The 26,738-nt window shown below is 44.4% G+C and overlaps 1 protein-coding gene across 1 annotated transcript in view; it reads left to right on the top strand.

The window, feature by feature from the left end:
- Positions 1–1,112: 1,112 nt before the first annotated feature.
- The window catches only part of Wdfy4 (WDFY family member 4), a 234,798-nt gene continuing 209,172 nt past the window's right edge, over positions 1,113–26,738 (top strand). Inside the window, exons 1-2 of the mRNA XM_031361883.1 lie at positions 1,113–1,277; positions 20,633–20,864. Of these exons, the coding sequence (XP_031217743.1) occupies positions 20,649–20,864 (216 nt within the window). The 5' untranslated portion in view covers positions 1,113–1,277; positions 20,633–20,648. The remainder of the gene's footprint in view (positions 1,278–20,632; positions 20,865–26,738) is intronic.

Raw genomic sequence — 26,738 nt, 5'->3', positions numbered from 1 at the left:
GCCAACAGCAGCTGTGGCTGCATGCGTAAGAGTTGCTCGAGGTCAAGCTGGCCAGTGTTCTATCATAGATAGAGGAGAGGCAGCTGAGCCTTCATTGTCTTCTGACTTCTGTTGCTTTCTGATATAGCATTAGCTTAGGTTGCATCAAGTTGTTCCCTTTGTTTCTTTTATTGGCCACTGCTCGTTGGGTAACGTTATTTTTGATTTTCATGACTTTGACTATGGAGAGCCTAAGTGTGTTTTCCTTCCACATGGCAATGCCTACCTACCTCTGGAAAGAGTCTCTCTGTTCTCCTACTGGGTGGCTTCTACACTAGGCCTGAGTTGTTTGCTGAGCCCAACTGTGAAACTTTTCCCCCCATAGGAAAAGTTGGAGTTATGGGAACATGCATGTTGTAAAGGCATGAAGCTGCAACATCCAATCAGAGATTCCTCTCTGCTCTTGTACGTGCCTGCACCCTGCCCTTTCCTCTACTGACCCACATGGTCCTGTGGGTCACCTGGGCAGAACATCATCTATATGAATGAAAGCATCTCGTCAGGAGAACACCCCACTTTCTCCTTTGTGTATTTCTGAGCCTCACACTCCTGCAACCCCTAGCCCTTGGCTTTGTCTCCCCTAGGCCCCCCTGAGCCTGGCTTATCTACGAAGATGTTTCTGACTTTCTCTAAGCTTCTGCTCCAATCCAGTCTTCTCCATCCTGTGGAGACTCTAAGAACTCTGCTGGGCCATTCTTCCATATTGGTATTCCACAATCTGTTCCCATACCTTAACCATTTAGAGAAGGGAAGCCATTTAGATTCAGTTCCTAGGGATTTGAAATTAGGACTGGGGAGGTGAGGGTTAGGATGATGAGCCACATGGACGTAAGCATGCTGGGCACACGGCTAGTAAGCAACAGAGACAGAATTCAGATGTGGGTGCCAGGCTGTACTTTCCCTTCTGTTCCTTGGTCCCACCTGGCTCTGTTTGACCACCAAACACACAGTCCCAGGGGACCTTTTGTGAAACCCGCGTTGTCCTGCCAGTCATTGGTGAAGCAGCTCTGTCATTGGCTCAGGATGGGAAGGGCAGGCATCTGCTGACTCCCCACTTCTGCTTTCTCCAGGAAATGAAGAGAAACCCGGAGCAAGTGATTCATAATGAAACACTGTTGCTGATGGCTGCCATGCGAGGCCAGGTCTTGTTCTGTTCCCCTGAGCTGAGCCATTGGAGGCTGGGGATGGAAGTACCCACATCATGTGACATCCGCAGGCTTTGACTGCCACCCCTCCAGGTAGGTCTTCCTGCTCTTGGACAAGAGATATCAGCCAGTTGGGGGTTGTTTGTTGTGGTAGACTACCCCACTGCCTCCTGCAAAGCCAAGTGTGGAGCACGTGTGACCATCAGTACTTAGTCTGAATCTGGGGTGGCAGAGAGGAGGGATGACTGGCAGGAAGTGAGCGGTGAAGAAGGTCCTTGTGGTCAGTGCCACATTTGTCGCTGGAGGGCTTTGTCACTTGTGAGCTTTACTGAGCTGACCTGGCATTATTCCTTACTCTCTGACCACGGGTTATGTCCCTTCTTTGTCACTTGTGAGCTTTACCGAGCTGACCAGGCTTATTCCTTACTCTCTGACCGCGGGTTATGTCCTGTCTTTAAGCTCTGCTGAGACAAGAGAGACTACCACAGCCAGGGAACGCTAACTCTGGCTTGTGCCTCTGTCAAGGTATAGAGCAGGACACTGACTGAGACACTCCCCTCTCAGCCCTGGTGTAGCTTCTGTAGGGTGGACCACCCACCCTGGCCTTCAGGGCGGCCAGGCAGACCTGGTGTTGTCCTTAGCTGGCCCCACCCTTGCCTGCCCCAGGATCTGGTAAGTAGAAGTCTCTTAAGATGGCATTTCTTCACCTGAGTTGTCACACTCAACCTTTGAATGCCAGTGTTTCTGCATAAACAGCAACATCTGGGTCACTGAGGACTGATCCTTTTGTCCCTGAAAACCTAGCTTTCGAGAACCTAGTCCTTTGTCCCAGTCTTTCTGAAGTGATAACTGGGCATCAGGTACTACCTTTCTAGGGAATATTTCAAATATAATTGTCTGTGTTTTTATCCATTTAATTGTTCAATGAACACTCAAAACTGGTAAAGGGACAAGTAAGTGACGGGGGCCTGTGGTACCCGTGCAGTAACATGAAGTGGGTTGGAGATCAATGTGCAGGGAGGACACTGAAGGAGCCCAGGCCTGTGCTGTGGTTTTTGAGAATTGCTCTGAAAAGCCTTCAGGAAGGCTTGGAGGCCAGTGTGGTGCCTTGTGGTGAAGGGTGTGCTGGGGACTAGCCAGAGAAATGGGTGTGGGCTAGAGTGTGGGAAGATTTTCCTGTCTCTATAACCTGGATGTCTGGTATGAACTTCTATGGGCATGAAAGAGTTTATTTCCTTAAATAAAAAAAAATATTTTATTATCTTTAGCCTGCCTGCCCCTTTGCCCCAGCTTTGGGATTATTGTTCGCTTGTTTTTATTTCTGATTCCTCCAATATCTCTAACCTGTTTAATACATGCCTGGTAGTTTGAACGAGAATACCCTCCTTAGGCTCATATATTTTCATATATCTCTAATTGGTGGAAATGTTTGGGAAGGATTAGGAGGTGTGGCCTTGTTGGAGAGGGTGAGTTACTGGGGGTGGGTTTTAAGGTTTCAAAAGCCCTCTCCCTCTGTTTCTAGTATGAGTGTCTCTCTTTGCCTCCTGGTGTGTTTTCCTTATCGTGTCTAGGGGGCACTATCCAGCACAGGCACCCTGGGCCTCTGGCTCTTACACTCTTCCCATTCTCTCTTTTGTGGTTTCCCCTGAGCCTAGGGATTGTGTCGTAGATGTATCAGTTGGCATGGGAGCACTTCATTGTCCCTTGTTCTCTGCATTTTGACCAGTGATAGATTTCTGTAATGGTATCTGCTGCAAAAGCAGCTCCTTGATGAGGAGCGAGAGCTGCTCTTATCTGTGGGTGTTAACATAAGTGTTTAGAATGTAATAAGAAATCATATTATCTTAAAAAACAACAGTAGTTTAGATGTCTTTTTCTTTATATAAAATTCCAGATGAGCATCTCTGCAGAGTTGCAGCGTTATCCTAGATGAGCATCTCTGCAGAGTTGCAGCATTATCCTAGATGAGCATCTCTGCAGAGTTGCAGTGCTATCCTAGATGAGCATCTCTGCAGAGTTGCAGCATTATCCTAGATGAGCATCTCTGCAGTGTTGTGGCGGGCGCTGTGTCTCTTTCTTCTCTGGTGCCATGCTAAGGATGCTTCCACTGAGTCAATCACAAACATTCAGCACAGTCACATTCTGATTTCTCCTCACTCTTCCCCCGACCCCCGTCCCCTCCTCTTCCCCAGGTCCTCTCACTTCCACTTCCAGGTCACTTAGAAATGCTCATTGGTTTCCCCACATGGATGGCCAAGGTTCTCAGTTGCATTTATGCTAAGGTCTACCATTACACAAGAGCCCTGCAGTAAGCTCATTCATCCACACTTCTGCTTATGTCTGTTTTCTCAATTTGTCTGTTATTCCAAGCCCTATGCGACATTGCTTACTGAAGGTTTGTTTATTATAAATCCTCATATCTAGAGAAATTTGCTATTTTTCTTTCTTTTTCAGTATTTTGCTTTTTCATATAAATTTTAGAATCAGTTTATGGAGCTCAACAGAAGAGCAAAGCTCGTGTTCGAATGAAGACAGAATTCAGGGAGAAGTCTTGTCTCTGTGAAGACAACTCATTAAGTTCGCAAGCATGGTTTGTCTCCCTATATAATTAGGTATTTAAAAATATCACAATAGAATTTTATACTTTTTCTCTTAAAAGCAGTATGTCTACTGTCTAGATAAACTTCTACCTGGCTCTTATTTTATACCATTTCAGTGTTATTAAACAAATATTTGTGCTATTGTTGATATGCCCTGGCATGTTTAAAGGAGTTGCTTTGGCTCTTATCTGAAGAAGAGCTTATGGGAAGGAGGAAAAAGCAAGGCTTTGAAGCTTGTGCAATACTGTAGGATGGGGTGATGGCGGCTTGCCACAAACTGATAGGAGGGGAGATAGTGTGATTTCCCCTGAGCCTAGGGATTGTGTTGTAGATGTATCAGTTGGCATGGGAGCACTTCATTGTCCCTTGTTCTCTGCATTTTGACCAGTGGTAGATTTCTGTAATGGTATCTGCTGCAAAAAGCATCTATTTGATCAGGAGCAAGAGCTGCTCTTATCTGTGGGTGTCAGATAAACCATGTGGTCAGATTCTGGACACTGTTTTGAGAGTGGGGTTTGAATACTTTCTAGGTATAGATTGTGGGAGGAAAGGCAAATGGGAGCTGAGTTCAGAGTGTCAGGGAGACTGGGGTTGCCAAGTTCAAAGCTGGGCCAAGGGCATAGATGAAGATGTGGGAGGCAGTGGTGGTTCAGGAACAAGAAGGTGGAGACAGACATGGGTCTGAAAATCAAGTGTTGGCCCCACCCCTGCCCCAGCTTCAGTCCATATTAAGAAAACAAGGCAGCTTGGCCACCTGGAGAGGAAGGAGGGAGGAACTTCCAGAGTTCATTGGCTACATCATGGTGGGCCATCACTCATCTTAATTACAAGAAATGCAACACTTTTGCATTTGTTAACTTCCTCCAAGTTCAACGCACAAATGTCCAGATGGAATGATGTTTCCAGATAATATTCCTAAGTCTCTGGCTGTTGGTCTCATCTGAAGCTCCTGCACATGTCAAAGTCTTGCATCTCAAGGTCTAGATCTGTACTACCAAATACAAGAGATGCCATATTTAAAATGTGGGCCGGTCCAAATTGAGATGTGCTATACATTGGAGATGCACACTGACATTCAATGATATTATGAATTAACATCAAAATATGAAGTGTTTTATTAACAGTTAAAATAATGGCAAATAATAAACTATTTCGGACATGTGATTCTATAACCAAGCATCTGCAAGGTTCTAGGATCTACCACCCATACGAAACACCAAGGATGCTTAAATCATTTACATAAAATGTCACAATATTTGCATACAACCTATCCATACCTCCCATGTACTTTAAATGGCTTTAAGAATACTTAAAATATCTAATGCACTGCAAATGATATGTAAATAGTTCTTATACTGCATAACTTATACTGTATAAGTGAGTGATGACAAGAAAGTCTATACATGTCTATTTACAGATGCAAATTTTCCTATACTATTTTCTGTTCCAGATGTAGAACTTGCAGGTGTAGAGAGCCTACTGAGAAACATATTTTAAAGTGAATTTAATCAATTTTTTTAAATGGTGGCTACCATAAAGTACAAATTACACACTTAGTTTAGTTTATATTTGTACTGCTTAGTGCCTATCAGAGACAGGATAATTCTTGTCCCATGGTTTCTGTGAAGGACTTGCCAGAGAAGTGCAAAGCCGCCAGCCTCACTTCTAAGAAAGAAAGTATTGATGCTAACAATGGAGTAAGGCCCACAGTAACCAGACAGTGGGTTAGAACTCATCTAAACCCCAGACGGAGATTAGCTTCACCCCCATTCTACAGAGGCTCGGAGGGAGAGACAGGGGGAGGGAGGAAGGGAGAGAAAGAGAGAGCCTTTTGCCTTTTTTCCTGAGACAGTGACTGAGCTGGTATTTGATGCTCATCATACTTGACTTCAAAGCTCATGTACTTTGCATCGGATGGTGCTACCTCTAAAGGGTCTAAGGGCTAAGACATCCTCGACAGTCGCATGGCAGAACTGTGAAGCGTCTCTTCACTTTGGTCAAATGATCATCCAGACCATCCTTTAAGAATTCATAGTCTCAGATGACATGAAGGAAACAAAGTCCCTGTGGGAAGGGTCTGTCTGCCAGCATCCCTTATAAGAGTGTGAGCAGGAGGATACTAAGTCATGGGGGAGGCAGCTCAGGAAAAGGAAGAGGGCGTCTCCTGGGAATTCAGCCTGGTGCCTTAAGAAAAACAGCAATGTGTGATGTGTTTATGATATAATGTAGGGAGTTATACAATTAAGCTATATTACCTATCAATTATACATTGTGCTTCTATTGGAATAGAGTATGCAAGGTACATTTTATCATGTTTCTTATTTCAACACAATTAGAAAACTTTCTAAATACCTGTTGACCAATTTTTAAAATAATACTTTAATGTCAGTTTTAAATACATGTAGGACATCCTTAAGGTTAATTATTCCTCCTCAGTCCATCCCCTGCCTTTCCCTCCCACCCCTCTCTCCCCTTAAGTCTCCCTCTTCAATATCCACCTTTCCTCTTCGAATCTTCAGAGCTATACTGTAGCCCTCCCTGAAGGCCTTTCTTCCCTCTCTCCACCATCCACAGTTTCTTCCTAGTTTCCTGGATTCTATAAGTGCTTCAAATACAAAGCACAGATTGAAGGATTTGCCACTAGGGTCCACATATGAGTGAGAATACATGCTGCTCAGCTTTCTGGGTCAACGTGACCTTATTTAGTGTAACGCTTTCCTACTCAACCATTTGCCTGCACATTTCAGAATTTCAGTTTTCATTACTCCCGAATGAAATCTTTTATCTAGTCATTGGTTGATGGACTGCTAGGCTGTTTCTGTGTCCTTGCTGCTGGGACAAGAACACTGATGAACAGGAATGAGCCTGTGTCTCCATAGCAGGAAACAGTTTTGTGTATATGCCTAGGAAGTTGTACAGCTGTAGATCTATCCTGATTTTGGTGGGACTTCTATACTGATATTCATGGTAATTGCCCCAGTTTGTAACTCCCACCAACAGTGAATAAGGGCTCCCTTCCCTCCCCCCACCCTCTCTAGCACTCGTCTTTGGCTTTCTTAATTTTAGCCATCTGCCTGGGACAAGATGAAGCCTCAGACTAGTTTTTATTTATTTATTTATTTATTTATTTATTTATTTATTTATTTATTAAATTCCATAATGGATAGTTGAGTGATCTTTTAAAAATATTTCTTAGCCATTTGTATTTTGCCTGAGAATTCCCTGTTCACTTCCACAGATCACTGTTTAATATAGCTGTTTGTTTTCTTGATGTTTAGGGCTTAAAAAAAATTTTTTTTTTGTTTCTGCAATCCTGTTAGATGTCCATCTGGCAGAGGTTTCCTCCCATTCTCCCGGCTTCCTCTTCAGTCACTTAACTCTTTCTACTGCAGCAGAGAAGAGCTTGACTTCCATATATTCATACTTGCTGATTGCTGGTCTCATTTCCTGGGCAGCTGGGTCCTATTCAGAAAATCCCCACCTGAACCCATATCCCGATGCACCCTCTACTCTTCCTTCTAGAGGTTTTAGGGTCCAGGTCTAACAATGAGATATTTGATCCATGTGTAATTGTGCAGGGGGAGAGGTAAGGATATAGTTTCATTTTTCTGCAGGTTGAAATCCAGGTTTTCCAGCACAATTGTTAAAGATGCTGTCTTTTCTCCAGTGGTATTTTTGACATTTCTTCTAAAGATCAGCTATCTGTAATTACATAGAGCTGCCTATGGGTCCTCTAGTCGATTCCACTGATCTCTGTCTCTCTGTCAATATCTCTGTCTCTGTCTGTCTCTGTCTGTCTGTCTGTCTCTATCTCTGTCTCCATCTCTCTCTGTCTCTCTGTCTCTCTGTCTCTCTCTCTCTCTCTGCATATGTGTGTGTGTGTGCTTACCATTGTTCTATAGAATAACTTGACATCAAGGATTTGTCTAGCAGCATCTTTATTGCTCAGGATTGTTCAGACTACTTGAGGTCTTTTGTGTTTCCCTATGAATTTTATGATCTCATTATACAGATTTTTTTGTGCAGTGGAGGTGGTTAATGGGGAAACTAACAGCTGATCAAAGTGAAGGGCACAAGTGTCTGTGGAGTGTTTACCCATAAATGGAACATCTCTATTACATATACTCAAGGCTCAGGGATCACTGTCTAATGGGGGAAGAAGAATTCTAAGAGTAAGAAGTCTGGGAGGATCAGAGCCAGCCAGCGTTTCCTGGATACAACAGGAGTACAGCAGTCATGAGCCTGCAGCAGCTGTAGTTGCTGGTACAAGATAAAACCAGTGAGCAATTTAGCATGTGTGTGGGCATGTTTGTGCCTCGTGTCTGTGCTGCATGTGTGTGATGTCCATAAGCTCTGACCCCTGAGTAGCTATGGACATATGATTGTTCCTGGGGGAGAGAGAGTCAGTTTTCTTTAAGGGTATGGCTTCTGGTAAGTCTGCCACACTCCAGTGGGTCATGCCACATCCAGGAGTATATGGGCAACATGAACTGGACTAGATGGATTATAAAAAAAAATAAGAGAAATAGACAGAACATTAGAGTGGCATGAGGTGTGAACATAATCAAAACAAGTTGTATGAAATTCTCAAAGAATTAATAAAATATATCTGAAAAACCTTTGAGATACTCAGTCAATAATGAATAAGAGTAAATACACATGGGGAGGGGGCCATGTCCTGGAGGCTGGCTGAAATGTGTAGCATCAATAATGTCTACCGGGGTCACAGTGTCACAGGGCCCACACCTCTGTCCCTGGCTCCCCGGGACCATAAATAGAATCAAAGAGCAAGGCCCCGGGTGCAGCAGGTGAGATTAGGTCAATGTAACCTAGGCAGGGTCAAAGGCTTTGTAGTTCTGCCCTCCTGTGTCTCTGCCTTGAGAACACATGCCTTTTAAAAGAGGAAAGGGATTCTTTGGCAGAGGTTTTCCCTCAGGCTGGGGTGGGAGTGGGGGATGGAAGTAAAGGTCGGGATCTAGCAGCTCTGAAGGAATTAGGTAGGGCTGCTTAGGTGGCAATGGTAAGGAGAACTGCAAAACCTTCGGGGAGAAGACATCCTCCAACCAAGGATGGGTGGGTAGGGACTTCAGAGCCACTATCGTGCCATCAGCATGCAGGGGCGGTTCCTTTCATGGACCTGTGGGCTGTGGCACTTATTCTAGCTGAATGCCCAGGCAGTGCTTGGCAGAGAAGAAGGGAGACCTGTGCCCTGTAGAATAACTGTATCTCTTAGCAAGAAGAATATCCTGACCACCTGCCCCAAACAGTGCTTTTATACCAAGAAAGCACAACTTAACATGCCTGAATAGATTGATTTTTTTTGATGGGCTTGATATGATTCGTTCCCTAAAACATGTTAATGAAATCACAGTGATATTTCATAATTGATGTCACAGTGACGTTTCATAATTGATAGAAATAGAATCCCTGGAAAGAAATTCTGTTCACGAGTCCTGAGAAGTAGGGAAGAAATTGAAGGAGCCCCTCATATCACAGTCAGTGTGGTAACTCCAGGTGTGAGGAGCTGGGGACTGGAGAAGGTGGGATTATCTCAAGTGTCTAGAGGATGGCTGTGGGCAGTCTGCTGCAGGGGATCCTGAGTAAAGGGCATGATGGGTAGGCATGAGCAGTTCCTTTGGCCAGATTCCATTCGGGGCAGCAGAAATGAGACAAGGAAGGTAGTGGGTCAATATTGCCTTAGGTTCAATGCTTGGGGGTGTTCCTGGAGGATATGGGAAGCCATGAAAACATTTGAGTGACTATTTTAGGCACATGATAGATCCATGTATAGACAGAATAGGGTAGAGTGGGAGACTGTAGGCAGCTAGGTTTGCCATAACAAAGTGAGGGAAGGGCTGTAAGTACTGATGGGCAGTGTAGCATCTGGCTCTAGCTGCCTGGAGACACCCCAGAAAAAGCAGACATCCACTTGGTTAACACTGTGTGGGTCCCTTGCCACCTCCCGTTTCTCCTGGGTCCCACTCTCACACCTCCTGGGCACATAGAAAAAATAGGTCTGGTTTAAGGACTATCCCCGGCAGATGAACAAGTTTTCATGGGAAGCTTATTCTGGTTAAACAATCGTTCAGCTCTCAGAGGCTGAAGTCTGGGAACCAGTAGTAGTTATTTGCAAAGCAGACCCACACGGGCTAACGGCTACTTAGAGAACATCTATTCAAGCGCTATGGGGGATGGGGTGGTATGTGGTGGTGTGTGGTGGTGTGTTACAGGTGGGAAACTGAATCACAGAGGTGGGGAGACCCTGCCCAAGGCTGAAGTCCCACCATATTTGGCAAAGAAAGCATCATGGGTAAAAGTTGCATCAGCATGTGTCTCTTTTTCTCATCAAAGAGTTTTGAGAAAGCAGCATCCTCGGGCCCAGGTTTGCTTGGTGCAATAGAGAAGCCGTCTCTTTTAGCATGAAAGCTAGAACTCCCAGTGACTGTGGTGGATTGGCTCTTGTTTTGTGATGTTTGATGTTTCCCCAGGGTGGTTTGGGGCACACTTTACAGTGTTTCATGATCCCTGAGAATGAAGAGGTACTCAGTTCTCAAAAGTCAAACATGTGAACTCCCAGGCATGCCTCAGCATTCAGCCTTTCTTACCCTGAATTCTGAACAAGTTATATGGAATGTTGAATAAGCTAAACAGAATGAATGTGTAACAACCCAAGTTATCGAGGAAGGTCCCAGACTGGTCACATCAGAGGTATACGAATTGTGCTTCTTCCAGAGGGTGACAAGTAAGATGGGGGCAGCAAAGTCTAGAGACCTGTGTGACATGCTCCTACTTTTTGCCCTACACCTACCCTATGCACTTACATTTGTACAGCAGCATACATACTTCAGCCTCGCCTGTGCTGCCATAGACATTATTCTATCCCTGTGAAGAGACACCAGACAACTTATAAAAGAAAACACTTAACTTGGGGCTTACTTACAGCTTTAGAGGGTGAGCCCATGATGACCATGGCATCAGGCAGGCATGCATGGCCCTGGAACAATAGCTAAGAGCTCACATGTGAGCTACAAGGAGGAGGCAGAGGGGTGGGTGTGGGTGAGAAGAGGGTAGGGGGAGAGGGAGAGGGAAAAAGGGAGAGAGAGATTACTGAGAGTGGAGTGGGCTTTTGAAACCTTAAAACCCACCCAAAGTGACACACCTCCTCTAACAAGGCCACACTTCATAATCCTTCCCAAATAGTTCTGCTACCTGGGGAAACATTTAGACATTTACACCTATGGGCGTTCAAATTCCAACCACTCCACATTCTTTCAATTTCCCCAACACAGGTCCATGTGGCTTACTACTGCTCTTGATTCTTCAGAGCCTCTTCTCCTATCTCCTAATGTCTTACCAACCCCACATCACCCCAGACTGACAGTTCCTTCTCTTGGCCCCTCAGAGTAGACTCTGCCCTCTTCCCAAGGCTACTTCCGGCTTTGTGTCTGAGCACCACTTTCCCTGACTCTTGTTCCTGAGGCTGTGAGCAGTAGGAGAATGGGCCTGGATTCTCAGAAGCCAGCAGAAGGCTTCTGTAAGATACCTAGCTCTTTCTTTACTGAGATCACCCCACAGAAGACTTATGGGACTAGGGCCTGTCAGCTAGGCATTCTCAGTCTATGCATGGCCCTCTCCACTACAGGCCTCCTCTGCTCTGGTTTCCTCCTGAGAATCAGAACATGTTCTCAAATGCTCACACTGCCTGGATCGCCTGTCGTCTTGCCTCAGACATGCATCCTAGTCTTACAGAGTCCATCATGGCACTCAGAGCAGCCTTTTCAGATCTCCAAGCTCTGCTCAGGCTGGACCACAGGTCTCTCCACATCCTCAGGCAGGCATGTCTTTGCCCAACATCTATGACACTGGACTTTGAGGTGTGTATTTAGATGATGGTGCTCCTTCCATGACCAGTAATCCAATAACTCACCATACAGAGTCTGGCAAGTAGAGTTTAGTCCATTGGCATAGGCTGCAAGGCAGTGACTAGTGCTAAATGTGCTGGGGCCACTGGAGGGAGTGGGGTTCTTGTACAGAGCCTGCTTAACTGTGGTCTTATCTGGGGTGAACAACATTTGGTAACAACTTTGAAGGTTCAGCCTGGGAATCCCTGCAATGCAACTGTCAAGAGTATCTTAGGAGGTCCCAGGCATATTCTTTCAATGGTTGACTACTGTACCAAGCCAGCCTGGAGTGAAGGTGGGGGAGGGGGCTATAGGCTTAATGGTAAGAGGAGCTACATCCTCACTGGCACATGGGTTTACCTTTGATCCTGATGCTTGTTAGCAGTTTGGTTTCAGATCCATCAATTCCCCTCTGGAGTCAAGAATTCTCAGTCTTGCACTGCCCTCCACACAATCGGAACAATGATCCTTGACTAATAGATATTCTGTGTTTAGAGAATATCGGCCACTCTGTTGGAAGATCTGAGGCAATGTTTTGTAAGACTCAGTGAGGCTAAGCAACATGTCAGTTTCTCTGGTGAAGAGGCTAATGGTTGGGAGCTGAATCTATTGTCATTGAGTTGTTCCTAGCTTGTGCCATAGCTAAGTGTCAAGGTCTCAGCCAGGGAACCAGTCCTCGGCCATGTTTGCAATGTGGAAGTTGATACACATACCAAGATACAAACCCAGCCCCTCTGCAGGATACAGCGAGTTCCTGTGTTCAGCTGCTGTTGCAAAACCCACAGAGGTGTGTATGCTGGCCTTAAGTGCATTAGGTCTGGGATTAGAAAAAGGAAGTCTTCAGTCTTTATAGCTTTCTGCAGACCTGTCTGGTTCCTGACAAGGGTGGCCTACTTAATCTTTAGGGGAATTCCAGAGCTTCTGGGAACAACCTGAACTACATCCCTCTTCTGAGGCCTATGAAGCAGATTGCAGGGTCCTTGCTCTACCATTCTCTTCCAAGGTACATATGTCACTTGGCTTGGAAGTGGGAATTCTTGTTACCTGCAGGGGTGAGGGGAAGCACCAAGGTGTCTTATGGAGTCATCTGAGAGGTCAAGTCCTGTGGTGACCTGGTCCTTGCCTTGTTCCATGTGAGACCCTAGATGTTCAGAACCCTTAAGCATCACCCCTGAGATCCTCTTGCCTTGCTTCCCCGCTCTGCTCTTTGGTATGGCCATTTGTTCCATTAACTTCTGATGTGTCCCCTGATATCGGTTTATAGTCTGGGGGACTATAGAAAATGGTGTTGCCCATTTTCTTTAATCTTTACATCCAGCCCTGCCTTGGTGAACTCTCAGACTCACTTGTACATGGCTTCGTGACATCCGTCAAGATCAGCTCCTTGCTGGGAGAAAATCTGGAGACCTGACAGACCTAGTGGCCAGGCCAGGAGGAGGTGATGTTGGAGAAAAGTGGGGTCTTGGGTGAGACTGGGACATTTTAACTTGCTTTGGGGCTGGACCCTAAAAGACTAATTAAATAATCACACTGCAGAATGAAGGATTCTGGTGTTGCCTGAAGCTTTGGGCAAAAGAAATGGGTGTGTTTTGGACAGTGAGTGCATACTGGACTTAGGAGCTGATGCCTGGGCTTCACAACAGGGGCAGAAGAGGCCTAGGGGAGCTCCTAGCTCAGTATGCAAGCCTAGCATGCTCCTGTAAGCCCTGCAGATAGCTCAGGCTCCAGACTAATAGAGAGCCATGCTGCTCTAGGCCCTGGACCACATTTTCCAGGAATTCTGAGGTTCTTGCCTACACTGCAAATTCTCCTTGTGTTCTCCCATGCCGCCTTTCTCCTATTCTCTGGTCTTATTATGGGGGCTCATTTTGTGCTCCTTATCTTTTAGAGACGTCGGTTCTACCCAGAGTTTGTCATTTATCAACCTGTAACTTATTTCCCATTACCCTTTTGATCAATGCCTGCCACAATGTGGCAAATGTTCCTGAATTCTCAGGTTGGAAGAGATTTCATATGTCTTTGAGAAGGAACGGGCTGTATAAGCACACCCAGGGATGCTGCTTAGTGTCAAAGTGAACCCCTTGTGTCCTCATCTTTACAGAAAGGAAGGGAAGGGCATTCTGTGCTTTGTAGAGAGCGAAGTCTGTTTGATTGTGTAAAGCCCGTGACACAGATTCGTGTGGAGAACTCACTAGATGAGTAGAAAGAAAAGCAGACACACGTGGGCAGCTGCTCTTCTCTGTAGCTCCTGGTCTATAGGCTTCCTTAGCTCTGGGGAGACCTGTGATATATGTAGTAATATATCAGTACACACATACGTTGACACATACAATATATGATGCCTATGATATGTGTAGTATCTCTGTTCAAGGGGTTTTCAAACTAGAAACAGAGTCACAGGCACGAAAGACTTTATCTTCCATTTCATGCAGTCATCATTTCATCTCCAGGCCTTCCTGTGTTGTGGAGTGAAGCTCAGGGTCCCCTCTAGCCTACCCTTGGGATAGCTTCACATGACTTCCAGTGCTAGACTGGTGGTTCTCAACCTGAGGGTTGTGACCCCCACGGGGGTTGTGTCAGGTATTTGCCTTCATAACAGTAGCAAATATACTGTTCTGAAGTAGCAATGAAAATAATCTTATAGCTGGGTGTCACCACAACTCAAGGAATTGTACTGAAGAGTCACAGTGCTAGGAAGGTTGAGAACCACTGCTTTAGGCTAGCTTTTCCTGGAGCATCTTAGTGCCAAAGGATGGTAAATCACATCTCACATCTGGTAAAGGTTTACCTGCCTGTAACTCAATAGAAATTCAAGAATGGCAATAAAAATCTCCCAATCTCTCTCGTTTTTGGGTGTATGTATATGTGAGGGTGGGTGTATACACACGTGTGCATGGAAATCAATGGTTGACATTGGGTGTCTTTCTTGACTGCTCACTACTGTTTGCTTTGAGATAGGATATTTCATTGAAACTGGAACTCATTGCTTGGGCTCTGCTGGCTCCCCAATGAGCTCCAGAGGTCTACTGCTATCCATCGTCCCAGCACTGGGGTTACAGATGTGCACTGCTACTTTGGCTTCTACGTGGATGCTAGGATGGGACCCTGGGTCCTCCTGTCTGTGTGGCAGGCCATCTGATTGATCCATTTCCCCAGCCCTCGGAATGTTTCTTTAGCAGCACAATACCAGCAACTCAGAAGTTTTCATAGGATCCAGATGTCTGTCCAAGATGGCAGCTTGCAGGGCAAGAGGCAGGAAATGCAAGTGTTTTATTTATTTTTTTTAAATTGCATGAGCATATTATTTCTAGCACCCCTTTAAACATTGTACTTTCTGTGCAGATGGCCCCCCTTCTAAAATTAAAGAGAGAAACAAATAAAGCTTTGAATGTTGTGTGCAAGGTAAATACCTTGTTCTAGCTGTGTCTCCAGAGACTCCTCCAGTGGCCTTCTCCCCAAACTGATTCCTTTTCTCTCTAGGTAGGAATCAATATGGGAATTTACCTATGGCACTTGCTTCTTGGTGAAGAGACCATTAGGGTGGTTTCTTCTTGAGGGTTGTTACTCTGACCAACCTTCTGGTTTTCCTTCCCCTGATAAACAGAACTGAATCAGACACAGGTAAGGGCCAGGAGGCAGAGGGCTATGGCCACAGCTCTACATCTGAGTCAGAAGCTCATTTCATGGATCCGTATTTGTTAGACACTTCTGTTTCTCCACTGTCTTGGTGTGTTCCTACCAATGTGAGTCAAGTGTTTCAGTTCAGCTTCTTCACCCAGAGGGGACAGGACACACACAATGTCTGCTGCTTGTTAAACCCCACATCCTACATTGTTTGCCATTTTTGTTTCTAGATTGGGTCAGTCTCACTTTGGAGCCTTGGCTACCCTAGAACATGCTAGGTAGATCAGGGTGACCTTTAACTCACAGAGATCCTTCTGCCTCTGTCTCCTGAGTGCTGTGACTAAAGGTGACCATCATCATACCCACCAGGCACACATGTTCTTTTCCAACCTGCAGGCCTTGTCTCTCAGCTCTTTATTCCCCAGATGAGGTGCTCTGAACGTGCCGGATGGCAGACTCCATGAGTGTGACCCCAGCATAACTGGTTTATAGGATAGTAGCCGTGCTCAGTAGGACTGTGTGTTGGGTGGCTCTATTCTGGATACGCTGCAGCTCTGGAGGCGTAGCAATTTGAGTGTCTCTCGGTGTTTGGGGAAAGCACGTGGAAATCTTAGACTGATTAAAAAGAACATGTTCCAAAAAGGGACACAGGAGGAGTGTGTGTGTGTGCATGTGAGTGTGCATGTGTGTGTGTATGTGTTGCACAATCAACATGGAATCTGATTCCTTCATTGGCTCAAGCATTATTTCATGTACTTAGCTAAGAACACATTATGTTTAAGCCTAATACTCCTTAGATATGTTTCCTTGTGGATAAGGCCATGAAAAGTAGCTGAGACCCCCCACAAGGAAGCAAGAAGCAAGGACATACTGGGATCTGACAGCAGAATAGCATCTATGGAGGGCTCTGAGAGTACAGGCTAGATAGATGGCACCCACAGCTCCTCGCTTTGAAGTACACACACAGCCAGAAACTACAGGGAGATGTTTGTTTTCTGTCTGTTGTGCTTGTAAAGTCAGCAGGACTTGAAGTCAATGGTATTGGCAAAGTGGGAGACAAGAGGAAATACAGGGGTGAAAAGATCAAAGTGTGCTATGCACATGCGTAAAGATGTCAGAGGGAAAGCCCCAACTTTGTAAAATGAACACTGGCTAATAAAATAACTGGGTTATCCAAGACAGTGTGCTCCTGGGCCCAGTGGTGCCCCTGTGCTGAGAACAGGACCGAAGGCCTGCAACACTTGCTGACTTTTAGAACTGGCTGTTTCCTTTTTTATAAATTTGGAAAAGCATATGGTTCCTTGTTTAGATAATGAAGACTGTCTGTAATGGTGAGTAGTTGGCCTAAGTGTGTGGCATTATTAAATAAGTGATGAACATCACTCTTCAGCTATGACAGTCTCTGTGACCTTCACAGCCAGCAGACAGATGATCTGTGAGATCCAAGAAGGCAGTTTGATTCAAAATGGTTCAGTAACTGGTGTTGGTTTAAACTTCTGGAATTTGAGCCTGAGTAGTTTTATTTTAGGCATATGTAAGCACAGCACAATTTGGTGAAAACTATTCCAGTAACAATTGATTCAATTTCACATGCACAATAAAGCTTATGTAAATCCCCCTGAGGAATAAAATCAGCTAAATGCAGATAGATAGGTTTCATAGATTCATTGAGAAAAACAACTTTATGATAAGGGTCTGGGGGAGGATCTGGTGCCAGAAAAGTCTCTAGCCACACAGCTAGAGCAAAAATCGCCAGGCTAGAGAGTGTATCTGCTCACCTGCTTCTGGGTGGATAACAGATATTGCGTTCCTTTTCCTGAAGGAAGAACCCTGTGTGCTTACATGCCAGCTTCCCCTAGTTCTTATCTGTGAGCTCAAAGACTGCCATGCCCCTACATTCAGCCTCTGTGGAGATAGATGTTCAGGGAATTGGAAAAGAGTCAGTGTAGTAAGACAAAAAATTATGAAGCAGTTTATAAGAAGAATATCCAAAAAGATACTTGCACTTTTTTTTTGTGTGTGTTTGTGTGTTGTATGTGTATACTTGTATGCATGCCTGTGTGTGTATGGGTGCTTGTGGGTTTGTGTGGAGGTTAGAGGTCAGACTTCAGTTTCTTTTTTCAGGAGCTATTCATCATTTTTTAAAAATAAAAGACTTATTTATTTTTACTTTTTTATGTGCATGTATTTTTATGTGTATTTTCCACATATGTATGTGTATTGCATGTGTGCTTAGAGCCCCTAAAACTGAAGTCATTGAAGGGTCTTAGCAGTTATGTGGGTGCTATGATCTAAAGTGGGCTCCCTTTAAAAGCAGCAAGTGTTATTCATCACTGAGCCATCTCTTCAGGCCCCATCATGTCTTTTTGAGACAGGGTCTCTAATTGAATTGGAGCTTGCTGAGCAGGCTATGCTGGCACAGAGCTCCACCTATCTCCAATTCCCATTTTTAGGGATTAATAGTGTGAGCTATCATGCCTGGCTATTTATATGTATTCTGGAGATAGAAACTAGGATCTCAGCCCAAGCACTTTACTGACTGATCTTCTTGATTGTAAGTACAATTTTTGAAACAAACCAGACCATCTTCTATAATATACTCTTGGAAATCAAGAAGACACAGACACACAAGCAAAGATTATGAGTAGTCAGCTCGTGAAGGAGGAGCTAGAGGGCCAAAAGGCACAGGGAAGATGCTCCTACCAGGAGTCCAGAGAGACATGAACATGACAGCAAAACAGCCCTCAGTTTAAAGGCATTGTCAATTACTAGAATACAGGGTGATCCAATCCAGGGTGGTTGGCTGTGAGGTCTGGGAGGAGACTCAGTGCCCGCTGGAGGGAGTGTGCCCCATGCCTGTTTATTAGTACATAGGTTCTTCACTCAATTCTGCTGCTTTCTGATGTATACCAATGCCATACCGTGCTATGCAGTCTGCATGGTTAGTCCCCTACAGCACTGTGTGCTGAACCAGAGGCTGAGAGTGAGTTAGCCTTCTGCTGCTTCGAGAGCTGTCAAGTAGATGCACACACAACACCACTTTGCAATGAGGTGGCAGCTGGAGGACACAGACTTGACAAATGCACAGCTGCGTGTTTCTGTCGGAAGACACCGTGTTGCTGGGGATTCACAGATTTGTAACTAAGCAAGGTTAGGATGTTCTGGAGGATGTTTAGTGATGCCAGGAAATACAAGAACAAGAGTCTAATCCCCTTTCTCTTGGATAGTCAAGTGTAACTGACATGCCTTTGAGTTTGAGTTCAGGATGGATTCTGACATGGTAATGTTGAGTTTGGGGAGATATTTATGCAGGAAGCCTAGATATTTTTGATCTCTATTTGGAGTGGGTTTCACTTCAGGCAAATGAACCACAGGTCTGTGCTGTACTGTGAACCAGTCACATCTCCCCTGGAATGATTGACAATGAACAGTCAAGGACACAGACAAAAGTAACTTCTGGGGCAGGCACACCTAGCAGGAGAACTGGCAATAGCTGCTTCCACCCCAAAGGCTCTTGTTCTTCTGTGTGCTGACTTGAGGGTGCTGGCTTTCATAGCTTGTTCCTGTGTGCACTTACAGAGGGGCTCCAGCAAGCATAGGGACTCAATGGTCATTTTGAAGACACAGTCCTCCAAAAATATTGACTGCAAAGCAAACAGTGCTGACAGCAAATAGGGAACTTATCCTTTCTGACTTAAATTGTAGACATTACAGTTTATATATATAGATTGCATGCCTATAAATATAGATTGCATGCCTAAATATAGTAGATTGTATGCCTGTAAAAAATTTTAGAAATTACTAATGGTGATGGTTGTATATCTGGTTTTCATTCTCTCTGTCTCTCTTTCTGAGGCTGGGTCTTGCTATGTAGTTTAGGCATCCATATAACTCACTATATGACTCAGGATGGCTTTGAATTTGCAATCCTTTCCCTCACCTTCCCACTGGGAGAACAGGTGTTTGCATAAGGCCATACTTAGCTATACTTATGCTACTTAACTACTTAAAGGATTGTTAAAATGCCATAAATGTGTATATACACACATATACATTCCATTTATATGTGTGTGTGTGTGTGTGTGTGTGTGTGTGTGTGTGTGTGTGTGTGTATAACATATATGGCCTTTAACTTAGAAAAGGTAATCGGTGAGTTGTGTCTTATATAAATTATATCTTAGTTAACATTATTTATAAAATGCCTATGACTTAAAATTATTTTTAAAAGATTTATCTTATTTTATGTGTATAAGAATGTATAGTAGAGGATTGCAAATTCAATCATCAATAGGAGGAGAGGACCTCGGCCCTGTGAAGGTTCTGTGCCCCAGTGTAGGGGAATGCCAGGGCCAGAAAGTGGGAGAGGGCAGGGTGGCAGGCATGGGGAAGTGGGAGGCAACAGGGGTTTGTTTTGGTTGTTTTTGTTTGTTTCTTTGTTTTTTGGAGGGGAAACTGGGAATGGAGAAATTTACATGTAAATAAAAAAAAGGTTCATAAATAATTAAAAAAAAAAAAAAAAGAATGTTGTCTGAGCCGGGTGGTGGTGGCACACGCCTTTAATCCCAGCACTTGGGAGGCAGAGGCAGGTGGATTTCTGAGTTCGAGGCCAGCCTGGTCTACACAGTAAATACCAGGACAACCAGGACAACACAGAGAAACACTGTCTCAAAAAAAACAAAAAAACAACACAAAAAAGAACTTTGTCTGAATGTATGTATATGCACACATGTGCCTGTTGTCCGCAGAGAACTACAGAGGGTATAGGACCCTCTGGAACTGGAATTACCAATGCTTGCAACCTGCCATATGGGTGCTGGGAACCAAGCCTGGATCCTCTGCAAAAGCAGCAAGTGCTGTTATCTTGTGAACCATCTCTCCAGCCTCCCAGACTTTTAAAAGAATCTCATGACTTTACCGCTCAGATATTTGCATGTCTCTTGAATTGCTGCAGTCTCTTAGAAGAGGATCAGCTTGAAGTAGCCCTCAGGCTTTAACAACAGCCTGATGTATATTCGTCTTATGCCTCTGGGCCTCTGGGTCTCCTTAGGTATCTGCAGAGAGGATCCCTCATTCAGTGTCACAGTATACAATCTGTCTACTGACTACTACACACTGCCTGGAACATGTGGTACTGTTAATTCTACGTGTTAATCACATCTAAGTCTAGGTCTCATTTGGATAACCCTTCCTCATTTCAGTAGGTTTCTGACACTTAAGACACGTCCGGAAGCTGAACTGAATAATGTTGGACTTTTCTCCCAATCAGTTATCAGGAAGTGGCATAGCAGGACTTTTCATTTTGAGTTCTTTGTTCTGGATTCAGATCTGCTTTGCCAACGATGGAGGCTGAGGACAGACCCGAGGACCCAGGTTTCCAAAATGAAGGACAATCCCCTGCTGTGAAGCCCAGTTTTTCACTAGAAGGGCAGTCTCCTGGCCCCACTGTCCTCTGGGACATGCTTGAACAGAAATTCCTGGAATATCAGCAGCTAATACACAAGAACCCAGAAGAACGTCGGAAGAACTTGCTGAGCCTTCTCCCCCTGTTCCTAAAGGTCAGAATCCCAAATTTTATTTTATTTTTGTTTGGCACATAAGGTTTTAGCAACTATTTGTGGGATACAGCATGTTTGATGTACATGCCTGGGCATTTAGTAAAATGTGTATTTTAGCTGTGTTATTTCTGGTGAGGTCACACAGAAGCCTCGTTTCTAGCTATCTGGAAACACATGCCGTAGTTAATGTGGGGATCCTGCCGCTCTTCAGCACCATAGGCTGATGTAATGCTTCGAGAACACTTGACAGATGGCTAAAAATAGAGTTGGTGGTGTGAATACCAACACAAGAGGTCTTGGATGAGCCCAGAGAAGACTTGCCTCAGTTTTATTCATGAGCTGTCATAAAGCTCCATAAACAACATGGCTTATGAGCAATATAAAAATCACATTTTCAATTCTTTTTTTTTAAAAAAGGTAGCTATGATAACATCAGCACCCAGAGAGTTGAAACTCTCAAGTATACATAAATGAGTCCTCATTTCCTTTGTTGAAGGAAGTGGAATGTCTGAACTTGACTTCATTTTGGGACCAAGGAAAAATAATGTGATCTAGAATGTTCTTTGAATGGAGGCAATGTACACATGTGCATTTGAGTTGCTCCTGCTTGGAAAGGAGTATTTCCTGAGGTGTGGGGTCATGCCTGACTGGAGCAGCTTCTTTGCCAGTCAGACTAACAGAGAAGGGGTGAGCCTTGTGGAGGTTAAGGTGTGGTGAAGGTTAGCAGTCATACATGCTTTAGCATCGTTACTCTTGACACTGGCAGAAGAGTCACAAACCCAGGCAAGATTTTAGTTACCATTTTGGGAGATCTACAGGAGACCCTAAGGGTCTGGGATTCTGAGAAGGGCTGGCCTGAGGGATGAGTCAGAAATGAAGTTCACCTCTAGGACCCTAGGCTCTTCCCTGTGGTCAGGGCTCATGTCTCCAGTGCTAAGGAAGAAGCATTCTCAGCCACACTGAAGTCAACAGTACCTCAATCTTGGCCTAGGGTCAACTCTTCCTCAAGGCTGCTCTCTTGCTTTTCTCTTAGTATCATCTTGTTCTGTTGTCTTAGTTAGGTATTTTATTGCTGTCTGTGACCAAGGCAACTCTTGTAAAAGCAAACATTTAATTGGGGCTGGCTTGCAGTTTCAGAAGTTCAGTCCTAATCATTATGGTGGGAAGCATGGCAGCATCCAGGTAGGCAAGGTGCTGGATAAGCTGAGAGTTCTACATCTTGATCTACAGGCTGCCAAGAGTGACTATCTCCCACAGGAAGCCAGCAGGACAGGGCTCTTCCACACTGGGTGGAGCCTGAACCTAGGAGGAGACCTCAAAGCCCACCCCCATGTGACATACTTTCTTCAATAAGGCCACATCTACTCCAACAGGGCCACACCTTCTAATAGTGCCACTCCCCATAGGCCAAGCACTCAAACAAATGAGTTTATGAGGGTGAAATCTATTCAAACAATCTCATCAGCCTTTAAGTAGGACTACCCAAACTATACAAATATGACCACAGACTTACCATGGTTTGACTTAAGATGTTTCAGCTTTATGTGCAAAGTAGTGTGTGGTCAGGTGAAACTGGATGTTAGATTTAAAATGCTGCTTTTCTCCATGTCTGTCAGTGTCTGGTATTATCCTCTCTCACTCAGCTAGACCGAGGCTGTGAGTCCCAACTCTTGGTTGGCCTACGTACCACAGCTAAGCAACCGATGCAGTGCATGCTCAGGAGGCTAGCTATGTTTGGTATATTTTCATCTACAGTGGGTTTATTGGGATGTAAACCCGAATAGAAACAAAAGGCACCTGAAGGAAAGTGGTGCTCCAGGTTCAAACACTTAGCGGGGACAGAAGGACAACCTTTAGGATTGTGTTGTGATGTCATCTGAACAGACGCTGTCATAGACGAGACCTAAATAACACTCAGCAAGCTCTGCCTGACCAGGCATTCTGCTATGTGTTTACAGGTCTTCAATGTAACCCTGTTGGTATTGATATGAAGCTACATTAATACCAAGTCTGAAAGTGGGGAAATAGAGGTCTGCAGATGTTGAGCAACCTGCCCAAGGTCATCCAATTGTTAGTTGGGAAGCAGAACTGAAGTGGAAAACCTTCATGAAGCCAGTATTGCTAACCACTAGGCTCCTTTGCTCAGTGCTTGAGTTTTTAGGGTAGGGCATATCTGCTTTTCTTTTTTCATTTCCCATAATGACTCATGATGCAACAACTTTGCTTGCTAGGACATTATTTTTCCCTTGGTGACAAAATGATTATCACGCCCTGGACATACGATGTCTGGGCATCTGACTCCAGGGTGGCGAGGGCAGGGAAGAGGTGTTATTCGATCACATAAGAAGCAGCATAGAGCCAGTAACTTCTATGGCACACAGAGAGAGCAATGTTGTGAAGACTGCTGTTCTTTGTGTAGAACTGCGGGCTTTAGATTCTGAGAGCTTTCCCCATCCTAGGATCTCATGCTGGAGGAAGAAGCATGTTTGGAGAAAGCATGTATGTGTTTGGGTCTTGGGCTAAATTTGCTTCAGTAGACAGGCAGCATTCCAGGTCATGCAAAGAAACTCTGTGGTAACAGATACGAGGAGAGCTAATGTGGTAGGTCTCATTGATTAAGACTGTTCTTAGAATTTGTGCTTTGAGAAAAGCAGGAAGCAAGACAGAGAGGACCCAGAAGTGATTGCAAAATTCCTCCGTGTATGGAACTGGAGAGGAACATTGGAGAAAAGGGAGATCTGTGGATGTGGTGGCCTGGGGATTCTGTGAATAGTTAGTTTCTCATCCTCCATGTGAGAAGGAAGGTCTATGTTCCTTTTTCTTTTAAAAAATATTTCTTTTGACTTGTGAGATTATAATTACATCATTTCCCCTGTTTTTGTTTCTCTGCATAATCTTCCATATACCCCCTCCTTGAACTTTCAGATTTATGGTCTTATTTTTCATTATTAGTTGTTTTACACACATACACACACACACACACACACACACACACACACACATACACACACACACACATCATTTTTTTTGTTTCAGCAAAAGCTTTGATATACCAATTTAATATATATATATTATATTAATAATCTTTCATTCATTTCATTCACAATCTTTCATTCCCATCTTCCTCAATGATCCCTGAGCCATAGGTGTGGGAGTTGTATTATAGATGTGTCTGTTGGGTTCCACATTTATCACAACCTTCTTCTTGACTCTAGGAGAATTTTGGTGGCTTGGCTGGAAGAGTTGGGAGGGCAAACATTCCTAGGCACAGGACTCAGGAGCCTCCTGCGGCTGCTTCCTTCCTGCCAGTTGGAATGCTGAGATCCTCAAATGTAGAGAGTTGCTGCCAAGTAGCAGGAAGATTAGACAGTCCTGAGTGACAGGAATATGGTTATTCTCCTTCTCATTCACATCCTACCTCCCTGTGTGTGTGTGTGTGTGTGTGTGTGTGTGTGTGTGTGTACCATGCACACATGTGTTCATGTCCACTATGTTCATTCTTAAGCTAACTACCAGTCCAATAGACTTTGTATCATTAGATATGGTCATTTTAAAAGTAGATCTTCTGGTGCTGAAAGAAAGATAAGTACCCCTGAATATAATAGCAGAACTAAGCAACAATTCTTTTCTAGTGTGATTTCCAGAAGAGATACAGAATGTCCACGTCTGTCGCTGCTCACTCCTGAGTCTGCTCTGCTTGGCATTGAAGACTGACCCTGGTTTACTCTCACCTCAGGGAAACTGCAGCTTTGTTACTTCAACAGAAGCTTTGCCATACCACTTTTACTTTTGTTTTTAATTTATAAAGGAGGTTGTCCACAGTGTCACACTAAGCAGGAAGTCTCATGAAAAGCCCCAGGAATGGTTGAAATTCAAAGGCCAACTTCCCAGACCGCAGTGAGAGTAATAATATCATGGTCAGGCAGGAAAGCCGACCACACTTTTTGTCCTGAGTAGCTGAGGTTTCTTCCCATCTCCTCTCGAGCTTCTGTCTTTGTTTATTTCCCCTTGGAGATCATAGCATTGTTTCCTTTCTTGCCTGAGAAGAGAAGGGACAGCCACGAGGCATGATGATGCAGCTTAGATAATGTTAGTAAATAAAAGATTTTTTTTAAAAAAAATATTGAGCAATATTTTCTCAGCATGCAAGTCCCAGTTTGGGAAAAAAATAAGGCCTTTTGGAAGCCGCTTTAACTCTTTGGGGTCTCTGTGGTGCCATTCAGGGAATGATTGGCTCTGTGCATCAAATGGCACCCCGGTGGCCTGAAAGAGCTAAGGCAGCCCGGAGAAAGCGCCCATCACAGTCCCAGGAAGAAGCTGTGCCTTGGGAGCCCTGGCTCTGAGTACAATTACTGCTCAAGTCACAGTGGCCCTATTTGCTTTATTGTCGCGTGCCTCCAGGAGTCCCACTGCTCCCGAGACAATATCCATGCTCCAGAGTCAATGGCCTGAAAATTGGTCTTTGAAGGGCTTGGGAGAAGAGGGAGGAGGTAAGGCATTTATTTGAAAGTTTGTACCACAGAGTTCATGGTCCCAGGGAAGGACAGTACCCTACCTCAGAAATTCCAAGATCAAAGGACTGTTTTCCATCTAGAGATTACCTAGAGATTATGTGTCTGTGTGAGTCCAGGTGGTAGCTACCATGGTCATGGGTATGAAAAGGCTACCTGGGTAGGATCTTTGTGCGTGAAATAATCTGAATCCAACTCCTCCTTTTTTCTATTTTTCTTCTCTTTCTTTTTCCTTCTTTCCTTCTTTCCTTCCTTCTTTCCTTCCTCCCTTCCTTCCTTCCTTTCCTTCCTTTTTTAAACACAGTCTCATTATGTAGCCCAGGCTAGCCTTGAACTTGTTATCTTTTCACCTCAGCCCCTGAGTGCTGGCACCATAGGTCTACACCACCATGCTCGTCCGAAACAGCTTAACTCTTGAGGCTGCATCTTAACAGATTACCTTGCTTGTTCTCTCCTTCACTCTCAGCATTCTAGCTTCATTTCTGTTGCTATGATAAAATGCCCTGACCGAAAGCAGCAATGGGGAGGAAAGGGGTTGTTTGTTTTACAATTCCAGGATGCAGTCTATCATTGAGGGGAAGTCAAGGCATGAACATAACTTAGTCACATCACATCTATTGTCAAGGTCAGAGAGAAAGGATACACTCATGCTGCCTGCTTGCTTATGCTTGGTTTTATCTTATCGTATATGGTTCAAGACCCCAGCCTGGGGAATGGTGCCACCCACTATGGGCTGAGTCTCCCTATGTCAATTAACAACCCAAACTAATCCCCACAGATGTGAATACAGGCCAACTTGACTAGAACATTTTTCATCCAGGCTTTCTTCTCAGGTGATTCAAGGTTGTGGCAAGTTAAAACTAGCCATCATACTCCATTTCTTCAAAGTGTGTCTAAAAGTAGTGCCAACCTCAAAGGCTGGTATGAGGGTTAGTGGAAATTACACCAACATATTATGCACTTGGCTATCATTATTATTGTGCATTGTTGGTATTGTAATAATTTTCTTATTTGTTGAAGACTTACTATGTCCAGTAGTCATCAATAATTTTGTTGTTTTATGAGAGCTCTAAAGCATTTTTATATCTCCTTCCATTTACAATGCTTTGCTAGTTAGGTAACCATATACAGAATAGAAAGCTTAAAGTACAAAACAAAAAATTCAGACCCCATGCAACGTTTAGCTTAAAACCAAACTCACAAATCCTCACCACCTAGTATATCAGAAATGGAAGGGTTTATTGTGGCTCACAGTTCCAGGCACAGCCCATCATAGCAGCAGGTTATGGCAGCAGGCACATGGGGCAGCTGGCCACAATGCATTTCCAGTCAGCAGAGAGAGAGAGAGAGAAAGAGAGAGAGA

The sequence above is a fragment of the Mastomys coucha genome, unplaced genomic scaffold (genome assembly GCF_008632895.1).
Source record: "Mastomys coucha isolate ucsf_1 unplaced genomic scaffold, UCSF_Mcou_1 pScaffold9, whole genome shotgun sequence".
NCBI classification, from domain to species: Eukaryota; Metazoa; Chordata; class Mammalia; order Rodentia; family Muridae; genus Mastomys; species Mastomys coucha.
Note: the sequence above shows the minus strand (reverse complement) of the source record. Positions and strands in the feature narration are given on the sequence as shown.